Here is a 14,014-nt window from a genome sequence, read left to right as displayed (position 1 = left end):
ATATCTTGATGGGCTTTGATCACTAGGCTGAAAACAATAGAATGAAATTTAACAGGAATAAATGCAAAGTTCTACAAAAGGTAAAGGTAAAGGTTCCCCTTGACAATTTTTGTCCAGTCGTGTTCGACTCTAGGGGGTGGTGCTCATCCCCGTTTCCAAGCCATTGAGCCAGTGTTTTTGTCCGAAGACAATCTTCCGTGGTCACATGGCCAGTGTGACTTAGACACGGAACGCCGTTACCTTCCCATCGAGGTGGTCCCTATTTATCTACTTGCATTTGCATGCTTTCTAACCGCTAGGTTGGCGGGAGCTGGGACAAGCAATGGATTTGATCTTACGACTGCTTGGTCTTCTGACCCTGCAGCACAGGCTTCTGCGGTTTAGCCCACAGCGCCACCACGTCCCAAAGTTCTACAACTAGGGGGGAAATCCAAATGCACAGTTACAAGATGGGGGATACTTGACTCAGTAATACTACAAACAAGAAAGATCTTGGAATTGTAGATCAAAAGCTGAATATGAGCCAATAATGCAATGTGGATGTAAAAAAGACAAATGCTATTTTAGGACGCATTGACAGAAATATTTTTTCCAAATCCCACGAGGTACTAGTTCCCCCCTGTTCTCCACTGCTTAGGACTCATCTAGAGTCCTGTATCCAGTTCTAAACAAGGCACTTCAAGAAGGCTGCTGACAAATTGGAACAAGTTCAGAGGAAGGCATTAAGGGTGATCAGGGGGCTGAAAACCAAGTCCTATGAGAAAAGACTAAAAGAACTGGGTATGTTTAGGAGGAGAGATATAATAACACTTTTCAAATACTTGAAAGGCTGGCATACAGAGGAGGGTCAGTATCAATTCTTGATCATCGCAGAGTGCAGGACACACAACAGTGAGGTCAGTTACAGGAAGCCAAATTCCTATTGAATATCAGAAAAAAACTTCCTAACTCTTAAAGCAGTAGGACAGTGGAACCAATTACTTCAAGAGATGGTGGGTGCTCCAACATTGGAGCTATTCAAGTGAAACTTAGACAACCACCTGGCAGATCTGCTTTGACTTGGATTCTTGCATTGAGCATGGGGCTGGACTCGATGGCCTTAGGCCCCTTGCAACAAAATTAGTCTATGAATTCTGCTGTTAGCTGCTTGGCACAACACCAACACAAGCTCAATAACCTGAAGGATTAGTTTTGTTTTATTTTACTCTGTATTCAGTTGTGATTCTGTCTCACTTCCCTGTTTCACAGAGCCCCAGTTCTGAGTACTTGTGCTCGGTATTGGCCAATGTGGACAGATTAGGTATGTTGTACGTACTGTCCTACTGCTTCCCCCACCTAATCTGAAGCCTGTTCTTTCATTTGGTAGAGCTTTCTCTAACATGTGGCTGTAGCTGGCTCATCCAGAATGACAACCATGGGACTTGCCCAGAATGTCAGACCCTTCAGATCTCCTTGATCAAGGTTTTATTTAACAACTCCTTCTGTTTGCATAGTTGGGGGACTTAGGTTTTATTTGTTATTAAACTCTATGAATTAGTGACCTCCAGAAGGTCCTGCCATTAACAGCCTTATTTAGGTCTTACAGTCTAAAGGCTGTGTCTTCCTTTATTGGCTCCACTTCATGTTTAGTCTTTCTCTTTTCTTACTATCTTCTACTTTTTCTGGCATTATTGGTTTTTCCATGAGACTTTTCATGATGTGCCCAAAGTATAATAGCCTTTATTTAGATATTGTCATTCATTTCAGATTTAATTTAATCTAAAACCTATATATTTGTCTTTCTGGCAGGCCATAGTGTCTGTAAAGCTCTCCACCAACACCATGTTTTAAATCTGTCAACTGTCAACTTCCTTCTTCTTCAAAAGGATTTGTCAATTTTGCCACTGTTCTGTGTTATTCTTTAGTATATTTTTAATATTCTTTAATATTTTCTCTTTTTTAAATCTTTTTCTTGATCAGATAATATATTCCCCTTTTGTTCTGGCAACTGCTCTAATCTTATTTTAAATTTCCCTCTGATTTTTCAATTCAGTGCAAAAGATCTGTTTCTCCCTCTCCTTTTCTGTTCTCTTTCTTTTCACTGATTATTGTGAAGACATTCTTTGTCCTTGTGTTGCTGAAAGTTACATTTAAGATTCTGACCATATTTTTATCAACCTTTACTTTTGCTTCTCATTTGCCTTTAATAATTTTAAGAGTTTTATCAGTCATCTACTAACAGAACCGTAAGTTTTGGTACCCAGAATAAACATCACAAAATGCACTACCAAATAACCTTTGTAATTCATGATGTGAAAATAATACAAGAAGTTATTATAGCACTGAACACTTAACCTAATCAGCATCTGCCCAGAGCAGAGGTCTGGTCTGCCCTGCTTTAGTTGTTAGGAATTCCATATCCAAACTGATGTATGATCGATCACCTGAGATGAATAACATGCCGGGTAGCTTGCATGCCTCCATTCCTCTTCTTGACCTAACACTCTTTGGTGGACAAAAATGACTCCTCCCTTATCTCTGTTTAGGAATGTTTTGGGACATGACATAGGAAGGATGCTCCTCATGTCCATCATTTGAACACATGGATAGGAGAAATGATGAAACTCAAATTGACCTTGAAATATGATGGTGATAGCACAGTGGTACCTCGACTTACGAAGTTAATCCGTATTGGAACAGTGTCCGTAACTTGAAACATTTGTAAGTTAAAGCACCATTTCCCATAGGAATGCATTGAAAATGATTAATCCATTCCAGCCGAAGAAAAAAATACCCCAAAAATGAAAAATAAAAACACTGCAAGCTCCATAGAAATGCGCTGGGGCTGCAAAAAACAAAACAAAACAAAAAACCCAGCAGAGAAAGGGAGCCTGAAAGGCTGGCTGAAGTATACGGGGTCGGGGCCAGAGACCTGGCCAGGAAGCGCTCGCCTGCCTGCCTGCCTGCCTGCCCGCCCGCCTCCTCCTGCTCCTCCGGAGCTTCCCTCACTCTGCCCTCTGCTGCCCAGAGGAAAAAAATAACCAAAAATTTTAAAAGAGCACAGCAAGCCAAGTTGGAAGGTGCTCCATTGCTGAGGCTTTAAGAAAAAAAACTCAAAAAACAGACACTAGAACCACCTCCATTGCTAAGAAGAAGGGGGAAAAAAACCTCCAAAAATACAGACACACACACACACTCGCTCCAAAGCAAAGAAACAAACCCTCCCTGCAGACACACACACACTCCGAAGCAGAGCCACCAAAACCCACTCAGAACAGTTTTTTAAAAGGAGAAAACAACAGCTTACCTCCCTGCAGACACACACATAGGCTCACTCCAAAGCTTCCAACTGCAACACACCCTATAACTGTAGGCACCACCTACAGTTAGAAAGTTGAATTGCCTGCCTTTTTTCTCTGCCTGTTTCTGTTCGTAAGTGGAAGCTCTGTTCGCAAGTCGAAGCAAAAAGTTGCGACCGGAGCTGTTTGTAAGTCGAAATGTTCGTAAGTAGGGACATTCGTTAGTCGAGGTACCACTGTATTTAAATTATATTTTGTCACTATGACTCTTTTAATCTTTTTCAGTAGTACTCTAATTTTTTATATTAATAGTCTGTGGTCAGTACCACAGTCTACTCCTAGACTTGGTTTTGCAGAGAGAATACTGCTTCTCCTGCTTCTGATTATCTGGTGTACAGTATTTGAATTTTGCATTGGTCACCTGGTGACCTCCATATTTACATCCCTCTGTTTGATTGCCTGAAGCATATATCTGCTATAAACAGATTGTTGCCTTCACAAAATTCTTTGCTCTCCTGTTTTATTTCTGATTCGACAGAATTACTGACAATGTTCAGTTCTATTTTGCTTCCTGATTTTGTATTCCAGTAATCTGTGTATCAGCATATCCTCTTTGGTGTGTTATCATTTTCCTCCTGTACATTTTAATAGAGGCTTCTGTTTCTTCCTCTGCAGCATATGTAACTGGAGTACAGACTTGAATGATTGTGATTTTATAGGCTTTCCTATATAATGTTGTTCAGTCAGACTTTGTATTATAGCCCCTAGCTGCTTGTGGTACATCTTGCCTCATTATTAGAGCTCTGTTGTTTCTTGTCTGTGAAAGATCCTCCATCAGAGCCAACTTCGACTGCTGCTGATGTTCAGTAATTGTCCCTAAAGAATTTTGCTGCCTTCATCATTTTTGCAGCTATCAGTTCTCTTCTGCTGATGTGACCAGTCTGTGTCAGATGATTGTGCTAGGACTGTGGACTCATAATGGAATCTAGCCTTCTAACAATACGCATCTCAACTTCCCTGAGAAAATGAAACCTCCTCACTATGTTAAGCTGTGCATCCAAGAGGAATTTCAGTAAAATGGCTCATTCTGGAATTTTTTATTGCTCTTGCTGTGTTTCCAAATGATACAACTGGTAGCAGGCATCCTTCAGTCTCAAGAGACTATGGTAACACACTCTGAATAGAGGTCTTGGAACAGCGTCTAGTGTGGCTGAGAAGGCCAATTCGAGAGAGACAATCCCTTCCACACTGAAGACAAATACAATCTGCCCCCTGTCCAGCTCCCTGATTTTGCTGGTTTCGGGACTGCCTCTTGGCCTCGGCCTGCTGAACAAGTATCTTTTCAAATTGGGAGAGGCCATGATGCACCACCTGCCTCCAGGCTGAACGCTCAGATGTTAAGGTTTCCCATCTATTGAGGTCCATTCCTAAGGCCTTCAGATCCTGCTTGCAGATGTCCTTGGATCGCAGCTGTGGTCTCCCTCTGGGGTGATTTCCCTGCACTAATTCTCCATACAGGGGATCTCTTGGAATCCAATCATAAGCCATTCTCACGACGTGCCCAAGCCAACATAAGACATCATTGTTTCAGTAGTGTATACATGGTAACAATTCCAGCTCGTTCCAGGACTACACTATTTGGAACAAATGGTACTCCTGTTGGATTCTAGGTAGCCTGTGTAAACTAAAATGGTTAACAGACTTGCTCACAGGCAGGCAGTCCCTCTGAGTATAATTTGTTTAGCTTCTTAGTTTATTTGGGGTATGGAGCATTAAGGACTTAGGAAGATCATTAGAGGCAACTAGCAGAAAGTTCAGATTAAATCTACCAAAAGCAGGTATCTTCCGGCAATGTGTATCTTTCAGCAAACTTTGTGCCTACTCTAGCAAAGCGATAGTATTTCTGTGGAAATGCTGTGGTGTCTGTGGAGTCTCACTCAGTGCTCGGCAATTTGTGGCCTCCTTTGGCCTAACTTGCAAAACAATCTTAAGGAGCTCTTGGGCCCAAAGTATAGGTCACAATCTGTAGTGTGGAGCATTGAATTATAGATGCCGTGAGAGTAGGCCCGTACATGGTTTATAGCCTGCAAACAGAGGGTGCTTAGCAGTTCCCTTCTCAGCACAATAAGAACAAAAATAATGACACCCGTCAGCTGTGACTAAAACATTCTGGATAAAAATTCCCATTGATATCAATGGAATCTTTATTTTCTGATGCCCCTAATCCTGCCCGTGTGGATGAGATTTTCATTCTAATAGAACTGGCATTAAGAGAGGTAAAACTACATTCTTAGTGCAGATCCCCTACTCCTATAATTAAACCAAAATAAGGCACATAGTTGAAAGGCTACAGGCTTAGTGAACACGCAGTTTGGCTTGAAGTGGTAGCCCACCATGAATTATTTCCTAAGTCACCTGTGTTCATCTTAACTTGGATTCCACTGGGTGTGCATTTTAATTGATGTCTCATTCTGCCTGAGAATATGGGTAGCTTTCATACAGGTACTTGTTGGTGCAGTTGAGCTCACCCTTGGAAATTCTTTTTCCGGTTTTCTTATCTTCTAGTATTAAGGAGGCTACAACTGATGAAAAAGTATTTTAGTAATGCCCCCCCCCCATATCTGGAATGTCATCCACAGAAAGGCGAAAATACATTATCTAAGTATTTATTTGAAATAAATCGGTAAACAATCAAACCTAGTTTTGTTGTGCTGCTGGTATGGTTAGGTGCACTTATTACTTTTCTCCTCTGTCTCTCTGTTTGTGTGTGTGTGTTGTGATCAGAGCTTCGGAACATTGCTTCTTTGGGGATTGCAGCTTCTAAAATCTTTCATGCTGACTGGGGGACTGAGGGACTAGAATACAAAAAATATACAGTTTCAGTCGCTGTATTGTCTTCCATTGCGTCTTGTTTTCAAACGTCTGTTACTCTATTTTTAAACAATTAATATTAATTGGGGAATAATAAAAGCAACAACCACAACCTGCCATTAAGTCAATTTTGACTTATGGCAGCCTTTTCCAGGGTTTCCTAGATACATGGTACTCAGGAGTGGCTTGCTGTTCTCTTCTTCTGGGGAGGCCCTGGGACTGTGCTTGCTGAAGGCTACACCAGACTGGCCTGTCTCTTGGGATGTACAGAGGGGAATCAAACTCCCAACCTCTGGCCCCATAAAACTAACAGAGCTATTTCACTGGGAAAGGGAGGGGGAATATCCACTTTCAAATATGGGAAAGAAGAATGTGCCATCCCAGTCATGTTGCTTTTCTTGTTCTGGTTATAGGTACATATTTAACTGTGCTTGTTGATAATATGTTTCCACCAGAAATAAGAAGAAAAGTGTCTGCAAAACTGTTTTCTTTCTAATAGAAGTGAAAACAGTTCAGCCAAGAATTACCTGCTTAGACCACAACTAGTAGTTTCGAAATCAACAGTATACTTTTGCAACATTACTTACTGTACAAAATAAGTATTGCACTACTACTCTGGTTCTTGCATATCATCATTTGTATCAAGTCAAACCATAGGAATGTTCAGCAGGATGTATATACAGCAGTAAAATCTCGTAATTATCCTTCCATACTTTGCACATTCTGATGATTCTTTCCAGGTTATTGTTGGAAACTTCCTAAGCAGCAGATAGTCGGTATGTGTATTTAGTAAGCATTTTATTTTCCCCCCTCATTTATATTACCCAAGGGTGTGGAAAGAAGAGCAGGAAATGTTATATACTTTGAGGTGTCAGCTCCAGTGTTCATGCAATATGGCCCACAGAGCCCTGTGAAGCTCTGGATTATGATTAGATCACAATACATCAACATTTGCTGATGAGTCTACCAAACACAATGGAGGTTGTGCAGCAGCTGTGCCTGGTCGATTGTGCCCACAGATTTTATGTGCAGGAGCAGGGTACGTCAGAAATTAGAAGGAACTAAATTAAACTGAAATAGTGAATGACTTAAAGGTCCTCATGGCAGGTATTCATCTTTTCAGAGGTGGTGGAACCTCATTCAAGCATGTGAGTGGAAGCAAGGTGGAGTTATTCTAATATGATAGCAAATCTTTGTACATTTAAAATATCTTACATTGATGCTTAGGCAGTGATACCTGTTTAATTTGTTTTGCACTGTTCAAGATTTGTTTCATGTGCACCCAAGTGACAAAGAGAACATTAAGGAATGTTCAGAATTAGAACAGATTGCCTTAGAATCACTTCAGATATTATACTTCTGGCAATTACATATGTTTTCTGTTGTAGTTTTCTATCTTTTTGTAAACACATATCAAATTTGGGTACATGGGAAAATGTGGCCAGGGGTAATGAAATGAACATGTATCGGTGCTCCAATATTACCATTTTAGAATGTGTGTGATGGGATCTACAGCATGTATCGGATAGAAACATAACATGTTGAGTGGCCTTTACAACAGTTTTCCTGTAATAATTAGTTCAGTAAGCTATGCATGCATTTTTAAAGTATCTTCTTCCTACATAAATAGTTTTCCATTTTCTTTCACACAGTAGTAGTGGAGAAAACATCTCCTCCTGTGCCTGTTGAAGTTGGCCCAGATGTCTCCACTTCAAGTGCTAGTCAAGTAATTGCACCAACTCAAGTTACAGGTATGATACATATTTTCCATGCAAACCTTGCAGGTGGTACAAATGTGTGTATTCTATATATAAAAATATTAAAATATATATCTAAAAATAAACTACTCAATGTATCACTCTCCTTTTCAAACAGTTTTTTTAGGCTGAGCCATTTTTTAGCAGACCTCAAGGAATGACTCAGCCCAAAAAATGGCTCAGCCTAAAAAAATTTGTTTGAAAAGGAAAGTGATACATTGAGTAGTTTATTTTTTCAACAGTTCTGAATGTACAGTGGTGCCTCGCACAACGATTGATTCATACAACGATGAATTCACACAGCGATGGGTTTTTTGAGGAATTTCCCCCATCGTTTAACGATGTTCTCTATGGGGGAATTTCACTTAACAATGTCCCTTTTTGCTCATTTAAAAGTGTCTTAAAATGTTTGAAACCTGTTTTAAATGCTTGGATTCCATAGTGCACCTTGTGAAACATGTGCAAACTTAATTTGGTTTTGTTCTGAGTCTTCATTAATTTTTGATGATTTTTTTATTTTCTCCATTTAAATCAATTGAATGGACAGTTCAATTCATTTAAATAGGGAAAACAAAAAATCACCAAAAATTAAGGACGACTCAGAACAACACCAAATTAAGTTTGCATAGGGTTCAGGAGGTGGGCTAACAATTGCAAGCATTTAAAACCTGTTCCAAACATTGTAAGACACTTAAAAATGAGCGAAAAGGGACATCGGAAAAGACTTCAAAAGCACTGAAGCGGCTTCAGTGCTTTTGAAGCTCTTCCGTTTTCGCTCATTTTTAAGGGTCTTACAATGTTTGGAACAGGTTTTAAATGCTGGCAATCGTTAGCCCACCTCCTGAACCCTATGCAAACTTAATTTGGTGTTGTTCTGAGTCGTCCTTAATTTTTGGTGATTTTTTTAATTTTCTCTCAATGGAATGCATTGGACGGAAAGTTCAATACATTCCAATGAGAGAAAATTCAAAAAATCACTAAAAATTAAGGACGACTCTGAACAACATCAAATTAAGTTTGCATATGTTTCAGGAGGTGGACTAACCATTGCAATCATTTAAAACAGTGTCCAAACATTGTAAGACACTTTTACAGGAGCGAAAAAGGACTTCGCAAAGGCATTGAAATGTATTGAGTCGGCTTCAATACATTCCAATATAGGAAACATTGTTTCACTCAACGATGTTTCCTATGGGGATTTTCACTGAACGATGGCAATCTGTTCCAATTGGAACGGATTAACCAGTTTTCAATTCATTTCTATGGGAAATGGTGTTTCACAGAACGATGTTTCACACAACGTTGATTTTTTTGGAACCAATTAACATCGTTGTGTGAGGCACCACTGTAGTTAGTAATTGCTGTATTGGGGTATATAAAATGGGGGGAATCAGATTGAGGAGTACTACCAGATTATTTTTTGCACTCTCCCAGTACATAGATTAGCTAAGGGTTAATTCACAGATGTGAGTCCACAGAGCAGTTAAGAATGAACTCGCTCATAGAGTGCCTCAGCTGCACTTTTTCCTTTTTCCCGTGAAGGCCATTCTGAGTTACATCTACATACAGCTGTGTGTGTGACTCCCCAAACCAACTGGTTTTTAAGATAAATGTTATATGTGGCTTACTACCATAATTTAGGCATATAGACATATCCCATTGGCATTTTTTTTCAAAATAAGAGCTTTAGAAATCCCACTGTTTTCTAATGGTGCCCAATGGTAATATTTTGAAGTGAACTATTTGAATATTGTTTCCAGTAGTTTATCAATAACTAGATCATGTGTTGAAGCACCCCTCTGGAAAATAAAACATTGATTCATGGGTATGCCTGCTGTTCTCTGATAGAACCATTGAACCTCTGTGTATATTCAGTGACTTGAGCTCTACAAAATCCAGGTCATCTGCTGATATTCATTGTCCCCGTTTAGGGGACAAAACAAAGGAGGTGGGGAAGAATTCTGCAATCTCAATCCACATATTTAGAGCATAGTGCAAAATTTGTAAAAAGGCTTTCTTGATGGTTAATTTATAGCTGCAAAATCCTCTTCTGGAACCATATCCCAGCTCAAGTTTGTGCCAGAAGTGATGTCAGCTCTTCTCATTTAGTTATGATGTATTCACTACAAAAAAGCTGTAGGTTCGGTTACTGATAGGGTAATTTTTTAAAATTTCTTTTTAAATCTTTCATTTAAGTTAGTTCAAGTTGTTATTACAGTGGTGCCTCGCTTAACGAGCGCCTCGGTTAACGACGAATCCGCATAGTGATGGATTTTTTGCAATCACAAAAGCGATCGCATAATAATGTTTCTAATGGTAAAAAATCACTTTGCGATGATCGGTAAGCTGTTTCACTTACCGATTTTCGCATAGCGATGTTTTAAAAACAGCTGATCAGTGGTTCCAAAATGGCCACCAGAAAAAATGGCCGCCCACTGTGTTTTCGCACCGATTCCTCGCATACCGGGCAGCGAAAATGGCGGCTGTATGGAGGATTTTCACATAACGGTGAGTTTTAAGCCCATAGGAATGCATTAAACGGGGTTTAATGCATTCCTATATGCTTTTTATTTTCACATAGCAACGAATCTGGATAGTGATGATTTTTCCGGAACGGATTATTGTCGCTATGCGGGGCACCACTGTACTTAATTCAGGGATTTGTATTTAGGAGGAATTAAAAAGATTACTACGCTGTAAAACCAATAAACTATAAAAATGAATAAAAAATAAAACTAGGGGAAAACACCAACTCATTGATGTTGGAGAACTCTGACTCCCACCCAGATATGATTGTTTCATGCATTGCCTTTTAGTGGTACTTCCCTAACCCTTTCCTATGTTACTTAGTTAGTTAGTTAGATGGCAGTTGTCGTCCAACAAAATCTGGAGGACTAAAGTGGACCATCCCTGTTTCACGCCCACATGATTATTGAAACAATTGTATTCCTTTTACAGAGCGTTCTTGCTATGATTCTTTATAAAGGGTTTCTTTTATTCTCCTAGGATATTTTTCTCCAGAATATGTTTAACCATCATTTCCGAAAATAATATTACCACATGGAGAATGTTAATAATTGTAATTTGACTGTATTGTTTCCCATTTTTGTAACTGTTGTATATAAACTCGTATTTTCCAATTTCATTAATCCTATCTATACTTTTTATCTGCTGTTTCTGAGAAATATGTTTTATAGTGAATTAAATATAATTATGCATTTAATAGACAGAAAACTTAAGCTAGCTTTCTAGTCTTTAAAATTAGTTCCAAAGCTAGCTTTCTATTCTTTAAAATTAGTTCAAACATTTGTTCCTTATGAACGGGAAAGAGTGCAAAAAGCTATTGTTTCCGGTTTATCTGTACCAAAGCAATGTATTACTATCTCTCTTCTTGAGCATTTGTGAAGAAAATTCTAATCAACCCTTTCCAGAACATTAAAGAATTGCAACACTGGTGATGATATTTCTGTATTCTCCAGGCGCTGGAACTTTCTTTCATGCTCTGGCATCAATTTATTTTTGAAAAAGGGTTTTCTTATTTAAGTACTACCAGCTGTGTGATTTGCTCTAAATTTACTGCTATATTCCAACATACCTTACAATTTCTAAATTCCATTTTTATCTCTCTGCCTCGGAATGGCCTATATCTCTGGGATCTTAACACCAATGAGTCAGTATTCCATTTGTGGTCAATTTTAACTAATAAATTATTGTTTTCTCTGGCTTAAAAAGAAGCATTATTTATAAGTTTTGTATTAGTTAGCACGTTCAGTACTGTGCTTTTGTACTGCTAAACAGAGATTCAGCCCTGACAAGGGTTTCAAAGGCAGCGTAAGGAAAAACTAAAACCAAATTAAACAACAAACTAGATTAAGAACAGAGTAAAATTCAAGAACAAATCTATTTTAAAGCAAAAAATAGCAGGAAAAACATCTTATTAACTTCTTTATTTAAACTATTTCTGTCCTGCCTTCTATCATGAGATCTCAGGATGGAGTACAATAAAAGCAATTAAAAGCAATTTGAAACAGTTTAAAAGTACAAAACAACTCAAAACACATAAACAAATTTAAGCAATGTAAAACCATTGAAAATCATAAGCTTGAGGGAAAAACTAGAGCGTAGTGAAACCAAATGCTAAATTCCAAAGGCTGTGGAGAATAAGTCTGGAGCTTGTTAGTCTTCAACCCAATTCATAAGAATTATATTCAGAATAATTAAGATAAATAACTCAGACTATTCTGTATGTCACTAAAAGAGGTATAGAAATCATGTTTAATTTTCAAAATAAAAGTTTTTCTATTACTATTACTTCTATCATTATGAAGAGCAGTAATTACTACTGTTAAATAGCAATGAAGTACAGTGGTGCCCCGCTTGACAATGACCCCGCTTGATGATGAAATCACTTTACGATGACTTTTTTGCGATCGCAAAACAATGATTCCAATATGGTTTTTTTGCTTGACGATGAATAGTTCCCTGCTTCGGGAACCAATTTTTCGCTTATACAAACAGCTGACTTGCAGTTCGCAAAATGGCTCCCTGCTGTTTTGCTGACCTATTTTCGCAAGACAGGGATCGGAAAATGGCTGCCCTATCGACGATCTTCACTGCACAAGCAGGTATTTCGCCCATTGGAACGCATTGACCAGTTTTCAATGCATTCCAATGGAGTTTTTTTCCCCGCTTGACGACAATTTTGCTGTGCAGCAATTTTGCTGGAACGCATTATTGTCGTCAAGCAGGGCACCACTGCAGTGGTAATTAATAATATTAAATTAAAATGATTGAATTAAACCCCATAGTTAAAGACTGGAGTGAACAGTTACCAAGGATCTGAGATGCTGTTGCCCTATGTCACACTTTTGCAGGTACCTTTCTTCATTGTTAATTAGACTGAAGGCCATTATCCTCGATCCAGTCTAGCCATTCATGTGCAGCAAACTACTGTATGTTCTGTCTTCCACATACATCCCCATGCCATTTACAGGGGTAGGGGAGCTGCCATGCGTCCAAATTGCTATGGGGAATGCATGATATAAATTAAATAAATAATTTAAAATAAAAATTGCATAACTATATTGCATGTAAACCACAGCAAAATCAGCCACAGCTGTGGCTAAGACCTGTGGCTGATGCCCTGCATTGGAAATACTGCCCCCATGTGGATAGTGCAAACAGGTCAAACAGTGCTCCATTTCTACTCTACCGTATAAACTAGAACAGCCTGAAGATACTCCCCAAAATAGCTCCATATTCTAGATCAGGTTGAAGTAACTTGGCATGTACTATTTATAGGAAGTTTAATCTCAGAAAGCAGAAATAGCTGGTAAAGCAGAGAGTAAAGATATGTGTCCTCATGCTCGTTATAGATATACAGCATCATCTCGTAATATTAGTAGCTTGGAGGGTATAAACATATGGTTCCAGAAGAAAATGCTATTGATAGTTGTTCTGAGAAGTTGTGATTGTAAGAGCGTCACGTGGTTTTCAGGTACATTAAGTTTGTGTGTAAGTAAATAAAACAAGCAAAGGAAGAACTTTGTAGGGCATATGTCTGGATGTTGATGCCAAGTATGCTTTTGTAGAGACGGTCAGACAGAGTTCCCATTTTTAGGAACACAGAGAAATTAAAACCGCTCACTCTCCCTTATTGATTTGTTTGCTTGTTTGAGATGTTGTTTTGAGAGGACAATGTTCACTCATGACAATAGAAGTAGGGAAGCAGGAAAATATTAATTGTATATAGTGACACAAATATTCCATGATTATATGGTTTTGAAAATTTATATTGACTGAAACTTGTTAAAAAGTGGAACAGAATGAAATAATCTTGTATGCTTTATTATTTTATTATGGATACATTGACAGCCTGGTGCTTTGTGCAGTCAAAAAAACCATGCCAGTTTCATTTGATTTAAAGATTTTGACAGGGACCAGCAAACTGGACTTAGTAGATAGTCATTATGTTTTTAGCAGATATTCAGCCCAGCCACAATACTTTCAGCAATACAAGTGAGATTGGTACAGTAATCAGATCTTATGTGCAGATCTGTGTTAATAAAAGGAAAGCTAAATTAAAAATTTTAAATTTATATTTTATTT

At 38.6% G+C, this 14,014-nt stretch overlaps 1 protein-coding gene across 23 annotated transcripts in view; it reads left to right on the top strand.

The window, feature by feature from the left end:
* Positions 1-14,014, top strand: part of LTBP1 (latent transforming growth factor beta binding protein 1) — a 298,040-nt gene that overhangs the window by 213,943 nt on the left and 70,083 nt on the right. For 13 of the 23 annotated variants that reach the window (XM_072992246.2, XM_072992277.2, XM_078383061.1 and 10 more), the window contains one exon: positions 7,805-7,900. In XM_072992246.2, coding sequence (XP_072848347.2) covers positions 7,805-7,900 — 96 coding nt within the window. Of the gene's footprint in view, positions 1-7,801; positions 7,901-14,014 lie in introns of all 23 variants that reach the window. The other 10 variants (XM_072992302.2, XM_072992234.2, XM_072992275.2 and 7 more) reach the window with 1 other exon arrangement.

Source organism: Pogona vitticeps, chromosome 1 (assembly GCF_051106095.1).
Source record: "Pogona vitticeps strain Pit_001003342236 chromosome 1, PviZW2.1, whole genome shotgun sequence".
NCBI lineage: Eukaryota > Metazoa > Chordata > Lepidosauria > Squamata > Agamidae > Pogona > Pogona vitticeps.
Note: the sequence above shows the minus strand (reverse complement) of the source record. Positions and strands in the feature narration are given on the sequence as shown.